The 17431-nt window shown below is 33.4% G+C and overlaps 2 protein-coding genes across 2 annotated transcripts; one reads left to right on the plus strand and one right to left on the minus strand.

Moving 5' to 3' along the window:
- Nucleotides 1-1246: 1246 nt before the first annotated feature.
- LOC105626348 lies at nt 1247-9978 on the plus strand. The gene is made up of 10 exons (XM_012207649.1): nt 1247-1364; nt 4011-4314; nt 4518-4695; nt 4757-5501; nt 5606-5862; nt 6315-6496; nt 7610-7835; nt 7926-8085; nt 8332-8563; nt 9696-9978. Exons 1-10 carry the CDS (start codon nt 1247-1249, stop codon nt 9976-9978), a joined length of 2685 nt encoding a protein of 894 aa, XP_012063039.1.
- A 1555-nt stretch (nt 9979-11533) lies between these two features.
- Nucleotides 11534-13158, minus strand: LOC105626349 (hemK methyltransferase family member 1). Its single transcript, XM_012207651.1, has 5 exons — nt 12901-13158; nt 12564-12652; nt 12250-12463; nt 11906-12162; nt 11534-11777 (listed from the first exon to the last, which is right to left on the minus strand). Exons 1-5 carry the CDS (start codon nt 13156-13158, stop codon nt 11534-11536), a joined length of 1062 nt encoding a protein of 353 aa, XP_012063041.1.
- Between the last annotated feature and the right edge of the window lie 4273 nt (nt 13159-17431).

Raw genomic sequence — 17431 nt, forward strand, 5'->3', positions numbered from 1 at the left:
GTGTGTATGTTATTAAACAACAAACAGTTTATTAGCATCTGTCTTCATTATTGTAATTTTATAAATTATTTGAGGCTTTTCTTATAATATTTTAATATTACACGCGGGCGAGATAATGCGTTATCGAATTCTTTCACATTTATTAGAATACGCTTTGGTTTTCGTATCTTGTAATTTATTTAAGAAGTTTTGTAAATTATTAAGATTAAGAGTTTCTATTAGAATTTGTGAATAGGTTTTATAATTTTTTTTGTTCTTATAATTATGTTATATGTTTTTATATTTTATTATTATTATTAAAGATTAGTTAATTCCGTTTGAATTTTATTGACGATTACAAAGCGATTCAATATATCTGGAATGTATCTCGCAGTCGTAACTATGGAATTGTTTTATTAGAATGATTAGTTAATTTCGTTTGAATTTTATTATTTTAACAAAATGAATGAAAATGATCCAATCGAAACGTATGTAAACGTATGTAACTGTTTGTTTTTTAATAATCGCATAACAACAAGTCTTTGTTTAGCTCGTAGCCCTTCATTATTGTAATTTTATAAATTATTTGAGCCTTTTCTTATATTAAAATAATATGCATAGAAGACTATGTAAGCAACTATGTTATTGTTAAAAACGATCAATTTTGTGCACTAAAAAATATAATAATAAAAATAATAAATGTTATAGCAATAATTATCGCAATAATTTCAAAAATGACCAAAAATTAAAATATCAACAAAAAATTTTTTTAAATCAATTTAATTTTATGTTTACTTTATTTTAAAATATTTTTTTATTATTAGCATTAAAATTTTATTATTCAAAATAACAAAAATAATCTTAGTCAAGATTTAATTTTAATTTATCGATTATCAAAAAGGAAACTTTTTAGACGAGACACATAATTGTTAGTTCACATGGATGTTCGTAGCAACAGCAGGTAAAAAGGATTACAGTTAAATTGGATTGAGGTATAAACTTACAATTTTGTAGGAAATACATTAGTTACACATAAAAACAACAAGTATAGAAAAAAAACAGAAAAAAAGAAGAGATTAGTAAAATAATATATCTTAATTGTCAATGACTATTTTTTTCTTCAATTCTGTCCATCTGACACGTTCATTTACATTCAGTTCTTTCACTCACGCAACCTCTGCGCAGGCTCTACTCTGCTCTAAGACTCTACTGTTACTCATGAACACCCTGTATCGTCAAATCAGTATAGCGGGGAGCGCTTAACGCGATGCTACTATGCAGTATACTGCGTGGAACGCTATCCGCGTCTTTCGTGCAGATTGCAATCTTCTTACTGCAAAACTCCAATATCACGAGAGTGCTCGCGTCCATGCCACCAGGAGCCGGTTAGTGCGATGTACTTTAAAATCGTTCACTATGGACAAATCTATACAAAAATAGTGATACACATAAAGATATGAAAATATACCGTTTTGCTTCTTCGAGTATTTATTTTTGTAATTAGTAATTCATATTGCACTCTAGTTCCATTCAAACCTTTTTGTATTTATTTCTTCTTATCGATTATTTGTTCAGAACGCTACTACCCTTTTTAGTTTAATGCAGACTTATCTCATTAAAGAAATCGCTCTACTTAGCATTTTGATTCTTTTACTATTACTCATATATCTTATATAAATTATTATATAAATACGAATCCTACGCGAATAACATACATATTTTTACCCCATAGTATCACGCGACAAATTTTACGCGCGTACAGATAGGCGTGTGAATCAGTTAGGTCGCATATAAGTGGTTCTCCACGTGCTCGATCGATTCGGAACCTTTCTTTCACATCGTTTGATACACGTGCACACGAAAACACAAGCAATGTGCTGCGCGCTCCGTGATCTCATTTCCGCGCAGGGTGCATTCTTCCATGACCTTGTTATCAATGGGCTACCAACTCGCGTTACTCAAAATTGAACTGGTTGTCGGCTAGACACCAGTCTAAGAGATAACTTAAGTAATTCAGCGCTCTTATGCAGGTGTATGCGTTAGATAATCGATATTATTATCAACGTGCTTATATATACGTGCTTATATATACGCGAATACGATGTGTTACTATTCTGATCTATTTTGCGGTAAGATGTACAATAAGTTGTAACATATCTATTTATTGTTAGTAATATTTTTGTAATATTATAAAATATGAGTATATCATAAAAACAAATTTTTCTTAAAACAAGTTATGTCAGACGTAATATTTATTACTGATTACTTGATATATATATGTCATATATATGTCGTAGAAATGTCAGTGTACTTTACTATTTGTAAATTTACGAGAATATCAACGAGAATGTAATGGAATGAGCATACGGGGGTTAATAGCGATCAATTCGACTCATTCTCACCATAGGAACTCCGTTTTCTATTGATTTAACACTACCATCATGTACTAAAAATACCTGAGGTATGCCGCGTGATTGTGAACTCTGCGTATATATGGAATGATTGAATAAGTTCCCCACCAACAGGAAAAGACATTTATGTTAATGCAGAGTATACTATATTTACAATATATACAAAACCATTGCAGTCTCTGAATCATTGATAATTAGATGAATTTGAAGACAGGGATAAATCGCTCGCTTATAAAAAGTTGCGAAACTGCAAATGATACATGGAACTTTAACAATATTTCCGCACCGGAAAGTCAAACGAAGCGTGAAACCAGGTCGTCGTAACAACGTGAAAAAAATTCCGCGAGCAGAATAGATCATGGACGCGTTCCACATAGTGTCATAATTGATCGATAATTCGAGCAATGACCAGTTGCAACATCTGAAATTGTCCAATATATCCAAAATCAACTTCACTTTGAACTCGTATTAAAACGTAAACTTCTTACTTACATAAAAAGTTTTTTAATATTTATGACTATGGTTATGGTTATTATATGCTATAATATTAATAATAATAATTCATAACTATACGTTTAATTCAACAAATATATCGTTATCACCGAAACGACTATGAATTATAGTAGAATTATATATTATTACATATTATTATTATTATAAAAATACAATTACTATAATTTAAATAAAATTTATAATTATTTTTGAGATCAATCATATTTATGATTAATATAATATTGTAATTATATAAGTCATAAATATCAAAAATTTTTCTCTCAGTGCAGTTTTTAACTATTAATGTGAAATACAATAAATAAGAAACTTTCAGCTCAAGAGTACGTTACTCCCGGAATTCTTAGAATGACATAATAAACAACAACAGAAATTATATTTTTAATCCGTAATGCGAAAGAAAACAGTTTTTACTCACGCATGTGAATGGATTGTACAACTTTTATGATCTTCAATCACGTGATCGCGTGATAAGGAAGCTCAATTTAGTCCTCCATCTTTATTGTCGCATTTATTATGATCGGCTCATCCTCAGCGATGTCGTGACATCGCCGATAAGTCGCATGATGGCCGGTCATTGGCCCCATCGACAAAGTATCTCCTGGAAAAGCTTCCGCATATAAACATCGTTGTTTTCTTGCCCTTCTTATTCTCGAAGAATGAGTTTTTATCAATAAAATATGAGATTCTTTTACAATTTTATAAGTAATATCATAAAAAATCAGTATTTATCGTAATTAAAATAAAAATTATTTTTACTTTATGTAAGGCAAGACTACGGCAATAATTTAAGATTATTAATAAAAATTTCACTTTTAGACTGTACATGTGAGAACACAATCAATATGAACTGGAAATTAAATGTCTACAATGGCCGATTATGATTATTAAGTACACAATAGCTATATAACGTTTTATTAATATAAATAATGATATAAATAATGATATTTAAAACATAAAAGTGACAGGCGAAGTAATTTTTATAATTTTAATAATAAATATTTTATTGTATTGTATGTACATTTGTATGTACATTTGTATACTCATTTTTAAAATGTTATACACACGACAAAATCAAAAGCAAATATATCAACTTTCGTTAATGTACAGAAGACGAAGTTATCGTGATCGAACATCTGCCGGGACGGCGGGTGCATCTTCAGGATTTCTTTTGGACTGGTCTGGAAGACGCGCCGCCATGGGTGGATCCCAGTCAAGGTTTAACATATTACGAAACAAGAACAATCGTTCATACAGTCACAGTTTATACCCCGACCGATGAGAAAGACCCCATATCGTCTCATCGTCCCGATACTTACAATCCAGAATGCGTCACGTGCATAGAACCGACACCTAGATTGAACGATGATGATCAGAGTATCGGAATTCTTATCGGAGATGATCCTGGTCCAAGGTAGATTAATTATTAGAGAATATTTTTTTTATTGAAAAAATAAAAAGATCTTAACAAATGACAAAAAAGATTTGATGAACGAATAAATATGATAAGTATATGTTTGTTATATTAATTTAGCATATCACTATAAATAGCACTGTATAAATATTGCTTTGCGATATTGAGAAATAAAACAAAGAAAGATAAATTCGTGTTGACAGGTACTGGCTGTTAACAGTTCTTCGTCCAGGTGAAGCTGTACCGCCCAAAGTTGAGCTTCGATTGGCTCGCTTGTATCGAGCCGCGTTTTCTAGACAGCAACAATGGCATCTTGGTGTGCTGTCGATGGATCCACGATCGCGAAGAGATGCATTATTACGTGATTTTATTAATCGAAAGGTATAATAAACGATTAGATGTTAATTTCTTTCATTATCCTTATTCTTTTCAATATTCACAGAACATACAAAAACATTTTGAAACTTCATCTCAAGTAAAAGTTCCGCAAGAAGAAATTTCCGCAAATACGACTGAAACTCAATTATTCGAATTAACAGTTGGTACCAATGAAAATTCTACGACTCACGCAAGAACTGAAACGAGTGTTGGAAACTTAGTTAACGAGAAATACTTTTCGAATGTTTCGCAAGTTAAGTCCATGAGAATGATCGAAATTCCCAGACCAAAAAAGATGTTGTTGCCAGTATTTGACATTGACGCAACAAACGATTATGATAAATCTACAAAAGACGATTCCGCTTTGAAAAAGATCATAAAAACATTGAAAAAGGAAACAAAATCCTTTTCTATACAAAACGATGAATCTATAACTGTCGATTCAATACATCTTGTCCCTGATACAATTGACGATTCTAGTAAACAATTCCCGTCACAATCTATGTCATTTCCTTCATCTGATTCAAAACTGAATACTGAAAGCATCTCTAAAAGCCAATCTAATGATAACGAAGATGCGAGTACAAGTGTACGTTCGAGATTGCGTTTAGCGGACGGTTCGATTCCGGGAGTAGTAAAGGTCAGAATGCAGAATACGAGCATTTTCGAAGGTGCGATGAGATTGATCTATTCAGTTCATCTCGATGATAAGCCTGTTCTTGCTGAAATGGCTGCAAGAGATATGATGCTTCTTTCACCCCAAGAAGTCGCTTTGGAACTCGGCGCACCGGTAATTATTCAAAGTGAACGTAAGTAAATAACAATCTCATCAGAATTCGTAAAAGATTTCGTAAAATTGTTATTACAAACATGTTACATCCTCACATATAAATTATGTTATTTTCTCTCGTAGCTTATCTGAAAGAGAGTAGACCTCTAGCTTTATCGAGAAGGAGAGACGCATGGCTATTAATTGGTGCCGCTGGCGCGGGTGTCGTTTTGCTAATTTTCGTTCTCGTTGGTTTGATCTTGGCTGCCAAAAGAAAAAGAGCACACAGCGCTGTCGTTGCACCGCCGAATAAAAGTATTCTTAAAAAAGAACGTGAATATGCAACCGCGACGTCCGGTCTCGATAACACTGCATTCTCAACATCGGAAACAGAAATCAAGGTAGGTATGTGTAATACGGTTTCTACTTCTATTAACTAAATAAAAAATCATTTTTTGAATTAAGATTGCGAATTTTTGTATGAGTCAGTGTACGAATTAGCTTAAATTTCTGTTACATTTTATTATGCAGAGCGTATAATAAAAACGACGAAACGTACGTTTTGCTAAATATCGTGCGGAATTGAGAAAGATTTTTTTTTGTAAAAGAATTCATAATTTTTAAAGTTCTTTCCTTGCGTGATATAAAAGTTACGGGGTACCATAGGGAAATAAGCTCGACGCATTAAAACCATTACGACACGCGAACGATCAACGACGTCGAAAATTAGAAGGAAAGATAATTCAGTTCTATGATGTCAGGACAATATCGATTCTAACAAAATATTGCTCCTACTCCGTCGAGCAAATTATTACTTTTCATTGTCTTTTATTCGACCCACCCTTGTTCGCAGACCGATGGTACCAGTCAGCGGCAAACTCCGCGGACTTTATCCCGAACTCCGATCACGCCTGACACGCCCGATAGTCTGGAATTAGGCATTCATGAAGTTTCCAGCGACGACGACGAAGAACCGAAGAAAACTCGTGGATCGGTCCTTTGGAGTACTCAAAAACACGTAACAAAAAAAGCAAAGTAATCACCAAAATTCCTGACAACTTAAGGTAACTCCGACAAATACGTAGTAATCAGAAAAAATAGAAGAAGTGGGAATAATTTTTCCGCAATTATTCTGTTACATGCCTTTATGTTATATTAGTATTGTGTTATGATTTCAGCTTCTTACTGTTAATATTAATGAAATTATTGTAAGTTGAATTTATATTTGAATTTATATTTGAATTCATATTATATTTGTCACTGTAATAAGTAACGCCGTCATAAATTATAAAATAATTATTGTGCGTAAAAGATTTAGTGGTTATTTCATGACATATATAAGAGTAAAGAAATAGTAAAGCATATTGTATAGCAAAATACAAGTGCTTTGTTCTTGTATTCTTTGTTTAGTTTGTTGTCTTGTATATCCCACCGGTTTGAGATTATACAGCACTTTTAGCGGGTGGGATTTATATCCAAAGCATACAAAGTGCGCAGATTGGATTCAATACACGAAATGCAATAAACGCATTACATGAAATATATATCTCACGTAATAACACTTGTAATATTATATAGGAAGATTGCAATTGTTCTCTATTACTTTATATGCACATTTATCATTCTTATTCCTTAATAAGATTCCTTTACAGACATATTTTATAAGTTATGTCTTTATAGACATAGTTTATAGGTTGTGTCATTTTACGTCTTATTTATTAGCATTATTTGTAAATTTTTCATGAGCTACATATACCCCTCCCCCCCTTCTCTCTATAAGCTGTATATCCCACTTCTATAGAATATATTATATGACAAAATGCAAGGGTTTCAAAAAGTTCTTTTTTTAATGCAAAAAATAAATATTTCGAATTTCAAATATTTTTTCATAACAGTAGGTAGACAAAGTTTTTACTGATATAGTTTATTTCAAAAATAGTAAATGAAAACTTAATAAATTAAGTTTTTGTTAGGTGTGGCGTATATGTCGGAGTTACTCTAATTAGGGACGATTTATCATTAATATGCTAAGCTACATGATCATATAAGAGAATTGAAAATAATAATATAAAATCTAAATTAATAAATAGTAAATAAAAGATAAAGTATATACATACTATAATTGTACATTTCATGTATGAAATATAGAGCATCTCATGGAAAAATGATAAGAACAAATGCAATGGACCGAGCTGAATCACCGGAGTCGTTAACCGATCACATAGAGACATTGGAGTCTTTAGAGAACGGTTATGCAAAACATAAAGAAGAATCTACTGCTTCGCCACGATCATATTTATCAATGCCATCGTGCAAGCAATTTCCTAGTATGCGTAGTGTAGAACCATTGTCAAAAGTGTTGGAACCAGTCATGGTAATTTTTGGAAAATGAACTAGATCACCGATCGATATAAATCAGTTATATTTTTATATATTTTTAATGATAAAATGTTTTTATTTTTAGATTAGGCACCTAGACATCGATTCTCCAGAATTAGTGCGTCACAATAGAAGTGACAATATCAACGATACGTTTCTTACAAGAACATCGAGTGCCTCAAAGGATCCTGGAGCTGTAGGACCGATTGTTTGGAATCTTAGGAAACAGATATTTTCTACAGAAGGTAAACATATTTTACTTTTTCGAATTATTTAATATCAATATCTATAATTTAAAAATGTTCTTCCAGCAACGTCAATATTTCTCTTCGCATCGATTACGAACGAATAAGTAATATCTTTCTACGAATTATTTTAGTCTAAGATATAGTAAAGTTACTCCAACTCATTCGTTCGCAATCGATTACTGCAAGATGTAAGAAATATTTATTTCTTCACACAATCTCTCGAAAGATTCAACTTGTCTAAAGGTAATGGTACGTCCGAAACGGATATCGATGGAGTGTACCATCTACCATCCGGACCCGTGGGCCGCGCCAGGAGGAGACTTCACGAGTTGCTCGAGGACTCCTTCAGTCTCTTCGGAAGCAGAGATATCAAGATCAAAGAGCCGCAACGATCGTCGCAGCCGATCACCCTTGCATGTACAGCGGATACACTCGCGATACTTTCAGAAACCAAAGGCAAATCCGCCCACGTCAGGTATACATCCTTGGTTTTCTTCTTCTAACAAATAATTGCAATTATTATAACGTCTAAAATCGCTATATTAATTATTAATAACACTGAATACGTATATTTCTTTATTTTTAAAACCAATAAGAGATAAATGTCTTAAATGTAATCACTTACAGTGGAAAACCTTGCCATATATTTTATCATTATATATGGAGTGTCTAATTATCGTGCCATCTCTCGCAAACAGGAGCGAGTAAAATTGAATAGGAAAGTTCTTTATCGATTTTTTTAAATAATTAATAAAAAATTAATTAAGGGTGGTCCATGAATCAATGTGTCTAATGAAAACATGCCTCATGGGAAAAAATTATACGGAATGAATAATTTTACCGCAGAAATATTTAAAAATTTAGATAGACAGATCTAAAATAATTTTGATGGATCAATAAAGTAATTATGATGGAAAATTGAAGCATGATGAGCAATGATGCAAAAAATTTTGATATTCTAGCAATTATAGCTTGAGTTCATAATTATTTTGCATAATCCAACAAAATTTATTTTTAAATCTGCATTAGCTAAATTGTTAGACTTTAGCAAAAACCATTTTTTGTAGTGTTATGCAACAATCATGAAGCCTATTCTTTTTGGCTGAACTTTTGCACCAATTCATCTTTCTTCCTTTTTTCTTCAGGACGAAAGAAGAGGAAGAAAGATGAACTATTCAGCCAAAATAGTTGCTACGCGCATGGCAAGCCATTGGGGAAAATGGAAGAACGTACGCCTAGCAACCATAAATAATGCGTAACGCTAAACTATTTTTTTGTCGTTCGAATCACGTAAATGCTTATTCGCGGACGCTTATTCGCAAGTTTTTTATGAATTAATTATTTACTTATTAATTCCTCATTAATGATCGAGGAAATAGTAAAACAACGATTTTTCTCGGTTTAAACTGTTTTATCTGCCCAAGAAAAATAATATCGTAATTACTAGGTATTTTATTTATATAATATATACTATTCTACTAATAGTATATACTAATAGTATATACTATTCTATTATACATATTTTATGTATAATACTATTCGTAGATTAAATAAATTTAATAAATAATTAAATTAATTGAGTAGTAAAAAATTTTATAACTCTACAGCCCAGTAACAACGCCAACGATGGAAATGAAGACGCGACCTCGTACATCATTACCACGTAGAGGTCTGGACGAGGATATTCTAGAAACTGGGCAAATCGAATCAATTCATTCTCGCGGTGCCTGGGGCTCAAGACCACTCAGCGCGGGTCCATTTCATAGACCAAACTTGCCAGAAGTGGATACCAGGCGTATATTAGCAGATAACAGGCTTTCACCAGAAGATCCTGCAGTACCTTTAATCGCATCAATCAAAAAAGAACTTGAAAAGTTCTCATCCCAGTAAAGCCCAGTAGCAAGTACAATAGTGTAGCTTAAATGTCTGCGAAGTGATATATTTAAGTGTAAGACAAAAAACAATGTAAATATTCAATCAATCTTTTTCACAAAATTTTATAACTTGAAGTTTTCCATTATATGAATTATAGCAAAACTGAACATTTTACACGTATTCATATTTACACGAAAGCATAAACATTATAGAGATGACAAATAATATCGTAATTTTATTGTTACAAAATCCTATCACCGAATTTAATTTATTAATCAGTCATTGTATATATCATTACGTTAAACATAGAATGCATTTGCAAATTTAATGCAATACAATTAACGATAAAAAAATTCGACTGATTAAATTATAAAAAGTATTAAAATAATACTTACTAATCTGTCCAATATAGAAATATGTACCTGTATCAATGACACAGATAAAGTGTATGCAATAACTGGAAATACGGTAGTGTCTCAGCGTTATATCAAACGCAGCGACACTGTAGCTACTTTATTATGTAAGCCGGCGAGTTGTGAGAGATTATTGGATCTCAATAAGGATTGAATCGATTGTTTATACAGCTGCAAGTTTGTGTGGATAACATAAACATTTGACAACCCTAAGGCAGCAGCACAGGCTAATATAGAACACATAGTGCGTCAAGCAAATCAACTAATCAGAATCCTTCCTTTTCTCCCATTTTACGAAAAAGAAAAATTTTGATCGATTGATTCTCTAATGCATTGTATATTACGCATTATAGAAAAGTTTTAACTTACAAGTTATAGTTACGTAATTTTGTCTGCGGTTGCATTAATGCCTACTGTACATTGGACGCGATGAGCGACTTTTTATAAATGAATTTATCATCATTACTATTAATTATTATTTATGGAATTTTATATATAAATACATAACAATGTCTAAAGTTTCTCAAGTTTGCAGCAGAGTTTGGCATATTGATGACATTGGCTGTCATTAAAGTCTCGTTACAAATGCTTTGAAACGTTTGATGGACTAATTAGAAGAAAAAATGTTACAAACTGACCAATTAAAAAACGCTTCAAAGCGTTTGTAGCATCACGTTGATCGTATCAATTATTATTTAGATCAGACCTGTCCAATTTGAGCTCCGAAACCAAAAGCAAGCCATTGACACAAAAAAATTCAATGTAAGTAAGATTTCGAAGACTGTAAAGTGTCGATACGCATCTGTGACGCTTATCAACACTTTACAGTTCCCGAGATTTTACTAACATTGAATTTTTTTGCGTCGGTGACTTTGCATTTTGGCTCAAATTGGAAACAGGCCTGATTTAGATCATGCTTGTTGGAAATCATAAATGAAAAAAAATTTAGTAATCGTTGTTATTTCTTCTATAATTTCTTTAAACTCATATATTAATTATATTATAATGAAATATAAAAAAATATTATTAAATCAGATATTATTAAAAACTGATAATATATACAATCTAATGCATGTTATTAATAATGCTGTTTATTAAGATTATTTTCTAAAATAACCATATACAAAATAATACAAATAGCGTCAAAAATCATTTCTTTAAATGACTTTCAATACTTCCACGAAACGATCATTATTACAAAAATCTTTGTATGCGTGTTCATAATGGAGTTTTAATTCAGGATACTTATTTGTAAAAAATTGTATATATTCGGGATGAGTGGGGTCAACTTCTATAAAAAGACGTCCACCAGGTTTTAATACTTTTGCAGCATACTTTAAAAGTGGCTTAATTACTTTCAATCCATCATCACCGCCATCCAATGCTCGGAGATCTTCATAACTACATAATAAATATATTATTAATTTTTTACATATTTATAATTTATAATTTAATATTATAATTTATTTATAATTTATAATTTAAACATATTTATAATTTAAAATTCACAATTGTATTTTGCACGTTACATTCTTATCTCAGGTTGTAATTCCGATATCTTCTTTGTTGGCACGTACGGTGGATTACTGATCACATAGTCAAACAATTTTGAATTCAAATCCTTGCTATCACCAGCATTATACAAATTGCTCAAGATTTCAATACTTGCATCTGACTTTAGAGTCGCATGTATTACTGTAATTTGTTCCGTTAAATCCAATTTGCTTCGATTTATTATCGTCAAATCGCAAGCATGTAAATTCTCATCAATCGCTATACATTTTATCTAAAAAAAATAAATGTCATTTTTTCAATTATAATTATCAGAGTCTGTTTCTAAAAAAAATAGCTCAACAAAAATACTCTCACATACCTTTTTACAAGCGTGTGCGAGAGCAAGTGATATAGCACCTGAACCACAACCTATTTCTAAAATTTCACAACTATCAGCTTGTGACAAATTCAGTCTTTTCAACACAAAATCTACCAGTATCTCGGTTTCCGGACGAGGAATAAAAATCGGTGGTACAAGTTTCACGGTAATGTCTCGAAAATCCCATTCGCCAATAATATACTGAACTGGCATCCTGCAAGGACTTGGCATTCATAAGCGAGCGAAAGATGATGAAGACTTGGTGCAATGATCCAGTATAGTAGACTATAAGGCCTTTTTTAAGGGCCTCTTACCTAGATAAACGACATTCGCATAACGACTCCAATTTCTCAATCTGGCTCGCGTTGAGAGTATCATTTCTGACATTACAAATATCTATTATCTGGAAATAATAAGAGAATTAGAGCAATTTTTATTTATTGATTTAAAATCTAGCAATAGATCTTTAGGATCAAGTTTTAATATTTCTTTAAAATTATTAAATTTATTTGCAAAGATTATTTCTATTATACTCTTATATTCTCTAATGTACGTCATTAATATTTTCTAATAGTACTAATACTTTCTAATTTGTTAAATAACGTCGATTACAAAATGTCACAAATGAGAAAATAGCAAAATTACGAATACCTTTTTAATCCCTATAACGTGCGCCACTATATGTTCTATGGATTCTACTGGTTCAGAGACGCCTTCGTTCTCGAATCGGCGACTCCATTGATCGAGAACATTACCGATCGTACATTCACGTGTGTCCGAAACAAGCAAACGTTGCTCTGGATGTTTCAACGTCACATTAAGATTGTTATTCGCCAAACACTGCAAGCAGGCGAATATAGCCGGTTTGTTGCAGATAGTATGTGTCCTCAAGATGTTACGACACAACATGATTAAATCGAAATGCAAATGCAAGATCAATCGGTTACTGATAGATTGATTCAATCATTTACTGACTCTGGGTGGTCAGCTGATAGGCTATGGAAGAATTGGAGTTTGTATATGCATACATATATTTTAACTTGCGCTATATGCATGTATATTATGATATACTATGTACATACATATATGGAAACTGCTGCCAGCTGGCGGAATAGAGGTGTGTTGAATATTTATCGATAGAAGAATTCAAAATATTGTAACAAAAATAAAAATAATTTCAAAGAACATTGAAGTAAAGAACATTGAATAATTATTAGATGCTCCAAATATAAAAATTCAATAAAAATAATGTAAATCATTTTCCGTACACAAATATACATAAGTATAAAATAGTGTTTTTATAAAATAACATTATTGATGTAAAACAATTCTATAGTTCTTCATATATATCTTATATATACCTCTTTTCTTGAAGTAAACTGCATTATGCCATTTACTTAATTATAAATACTATCATCTTCATTTTTAGATATTGTTAAATCATATTACTATATTCATTAAAGCTATGAGTAATCCAATTCTTTCCTTTATCAAGAGTCATCAGATGTGCAACCAGCGCAACTATCCTCCAATCGACTGATGGTGAAATCACTCTCTATCTTTACAGAAATTCAGAAAGTGATAGCTAGACGCGGAGTCAAAGACCTGGGTCGCTTTAGAAGATACCGCTAAAGCCGTGCTCCGCCGGTGGATCGAAAGGTCTAAAAACCATATACGCATGCGCCGATGTTGGAGTAGCTGTCTGGAAAAGAAGGGTGCTGGCTAACAGGCCGTTGTCTAGCCGAAGGCGCTGGCAGTCGCCACCGGCCCCGCTTCCAATTCATGACTGCCATGACAGTCCTCCCGTGTCGCAGCGAGTACGAGACTGAGTCGTAGTAACGCCGTTTAAAGAACGCCGCTATTGACTTCTTCCCCCGACTGATGCACGTACTCGCGTTGCAGCGCGTTGCACCGCGAGGAGGTCAACCGAGATTTGACCTCGGCTGGGCCGTCACGGTACTGGTGTTGCAGCAAACTAGCTCTCGCGCCTCATCTATCAGTTCATTTGCCAGGCGAAGTCTACCTGGGTACGTTAACCATCGGACCAAGAATTTCATGCGGTCGTAGAGCGAGCGCGCGTCGTAGTGGCTCATACGAATGGCGGGTGTTGTACAGAGGCGATGCCATTGATGTGACGCGTGTCTCGTGCCGCACGCACCGCATGGCTGATCCGCTCGCTGTCAGTTTCGGAGCCCGCCGCCTACGTAGAATATATGCGTTAAACAACATACAAAGCAGCCACGCTTCCGTTCTCCAGTTCTTGAGTTCGATCGATCGATGTGGCCTATCGAACCCCGTAGGTAGGGCGCCTTCGCTGATTAGAATCAGACTAGCTCAAGAAGGCGAGAGCATCGCACGCGCTAGTAACGAAGTGCAAAGCGTAGCGAGGATGCGGCATCGATCGTGAGGCGGTCGAGACATTCCTAGTGACTCGTTGAAAAGGTTGCATGCTTCGGAAGATTCGCCAGCCTTATATACGTAGCCTCTACCAAAAGTTTTTCGGCCGTTAAGATATATTGGATATTTATGATAATATAGATTATAGTGATATGATTGAGATCTTTGAAATAAATTCCTGTTGGAAAGATCCAAATCTTTTTCTCTTTTCATTTTGCTGCTAAGCAAAGACAATAAAGTTCTCTTTGCGCTTTACAGCGCGCACTCGGTTTACATATACGCGAATCGGAGCAAATCGGGGCATCGATCGTCGTCGGAATTTTCGGAGCGGTTTGCCGAGGCGACACGTCGCGTGCTTCGAAAAATTCGCCGGCTTCGAGTAATCGATCGGTACGCCTGTAGATTCGCCGGCGTAACTCGACGGGATTTTCCGAGACGCCCTTGAACTGTGAGAAACGTGGAATAAGGTGTGGTGAAAATCGAACATTGTCGTTATATATCGCGAATAGCGCAGGTATTCTGAACGTCACGCATGTGAATAGAGTACGTACATAATATTACACATTACGTCCTTCATACAGAAAATTTTTTTTTTATCAAAGATCTGTCATTCACTTCCTCGCAAGCGTGATAGTTTAATGATGTAAGATCAACGTTTGCGTAATGCACTTCCGCGTCGGCCCGATTACATTTAAATTATCTTTTCTCTGATGGTTTATGCACTATGCACGAGAAACTACATGAACGTACAATTAAAATCTCTAGAATGCGGTTTCATTAGCAGCGGTTAATTGTCGCCTTTCTAATTTTCTATACTCCCGTAAATCTTCAGGCCGCAGTTCTGGTGGCTTCTTAATTGTCTTTCGCGAGACTATGCAAATAAACGAGTAACGAGGGTGCAAATGATGTGCTAGATTGCGTTGTCTCGCTGTTACATTTGGAAAAAATTGCAGCTTGCCGTAATTGAATCCCAAATAAAATCTGATCGTTTCCTCGTCAGCTCAATTTTCACGCAATAAAGAACGCGCATGTCGATAATCATTGAAGTAATCGGTTCGATAATACACAGCTTAGGCAACTTTCTTTATTTCTGCTGACTATATGGCATCACGCGATGAAAACGCGAGGGGAGCGCATTCGCGCGTTTCGCGCGAGCTCGGTGTGCCTCTGGAAAGAAAAAGGATAAAAAACCCTCTTTGCTTCGCGGTGAGTCGACTGAATGCATGCACCGAACAACGGTTACGTTATCATTGCTTCTTTCGGGCTTCTTGCTCGTGCTACCTATCGCTCCGTTTCCGCATACCTTGCGATATCGAATCATATCCCGGAAGAAATATCCAGCCATGAAGAAGCGTTTCGGTTCACGCCCTTGCGTACGCGCGCACCATATCCAAGCAACCTCCAGTCCAAAATTGATGTTAAGCGGAGGAATCAGACGTCGCGTCAAAGAAATCCCGGAAGCGTGCCATCTACAAATTCACTCACTTTATTCTATATCGAGCGCGGAAATTGTACCGTGCAATTCCAATTTCAATTTCGATCAAACTGCACTGGGATTCTGTAACTTTTAATGACAGATAATATAATGATAATAATATCGATTTATTATTATCATTATATTATCGTAGAGTAAATATCATATATGGTAAAAAAAAGCTACAATACAACGACAGTATCGGATATGGTTATATTGTCTTTACGAAGTTTTTTTCATTTGTACCATATAATGTCTGTGCATGCAATATACAATGATAATATAATGATAATATAATGGTATATATAATATATAATACTTTAAGAGTTATACGAGATATTTCACATCAAACCGACATACATATGTCGAATCGTATCATACAACAGAAGTGTTTAACTATACAATTTATTTAACTTCCATTTTGAAATTTTCAGAGTTACTTTATAATTGAAGTAGAAATATGATATTTTTATCAAATTTTAAATTGGTGAGTTGATGAAAGATATTAATAAAAATTATAAACAAAATGGAAAATGATTTATTTATTTGAAAATGATAAAGTAAAACCTATCCATAGAATTTAAGATTTTTGAAATCGATCTCTTGCGTTTTTTTTTGTACGACTATTAGTTTCGAAATAATAATTCGAATGTTCACATGTCGAATGACATTTTTTTATGAATTTCTGCAACTTATAAGCGTAAATAACTTCACAAAAAAGAATCTAAAATTTTTTCATGAAATACGTGTTTCATATTTTTATCTGTAGAATGTCAGCAAATTTAAAAAAATAAAAAATAAAAACGATGTTTCAAAGGTGCTCGGTTTGATGTGGAACGTCTTATATACAGAAGTCCTATTGTAATAATATCCTAAACTGAAAAAAGAGTCTGTAATAATAACTCTGATAATAACTAATACTACCAAATGTTCGGTTATTATTAAAAATAATTTTACTTTTCTAAACATTTATTCTTTAAATCTTTTGAAGTGAAAATTGAGTCAGTCTTGAAAATTTTTCACTCTTGGACAAGAATGGCAAATTTTTATTTTTTAAGAGTACAATTTCATTCTTGGAGTGACTTCCACTCAAAAGAGTGAAATTTTACTCCAAAAGAATAAACTCCCACTCCTACAATAAAGAATAAAATCTGCCATTCTTGTTTAAAAGTGAAAATATTTTCACTCTTTTTTCAAGGCTGGCTCAATTTTCAGTCTTTTAGAGTGAAATTTTACTCTAAAAGATTTAAAGAGTAGTAAGTATTACCAAACATATATATATATATAACCAATATATATAATAATACCAAT

Source organism: Atta cephalotes (genome assembly GCF_000143395.1).
Source record: "Atta cephalotes unplaced genomic scaffold scaffold00005, whole genome shotgun sequence".
In the NCBI taxonomy this organism is placed as follows: Eukaryota; Metazoa; Arthropoda; class Insecta; order Hymenoptera; family Formicidae; genus Atta; species Atta cephalotes.

Excerpts from the sequence above, each read along its gene's own strand:
- LOC105626348 (XM_012207649.1), top strand. The coding sequence starts at position 1,247 with ATGCTACTATGCAGTATACTGCGTGGAACGCTATCCGCGTCTTTCGTG. Across the intron at positions 5,863-6,314 it reads CATCGGAAACAGAAATCAAG|ACCGATGGTACCAGTCAGCG; the intron begins GTAGGTATGTGT and ends CCTTGTTCGCAG. Across the intron at positions 7,836-7,925 it reads AAGTGTTGGAACCAGTCATG|ATTAGGCACCTAGACATCGA; the intron begins GTAATTTTTGGA and ends TTTTATTTTTAG.
- LOC105626349 (XM_012207651.1), bottom strand. The coding sequence starts at position 13,158 with ATGTTGTGTCGTAACATCTTGAGGACACATACTATCTGCAACAAACCG. Across the intron at positions 12,653-12,900 it reads ACGTTATAGGGATTAAAAAG|ATAATAGATATTTGTAATGT; the intron begins GTATTCGTAATT and ends TATTATTTCCAG. Across the intron at positions 12,163-12,249 it reads TCGCACACGCTTGTAAAAAG|ATAAAATGTATAGCGATTGA; the intron begins GTATGTGAGAGT and ends TATTTTTTTTAG.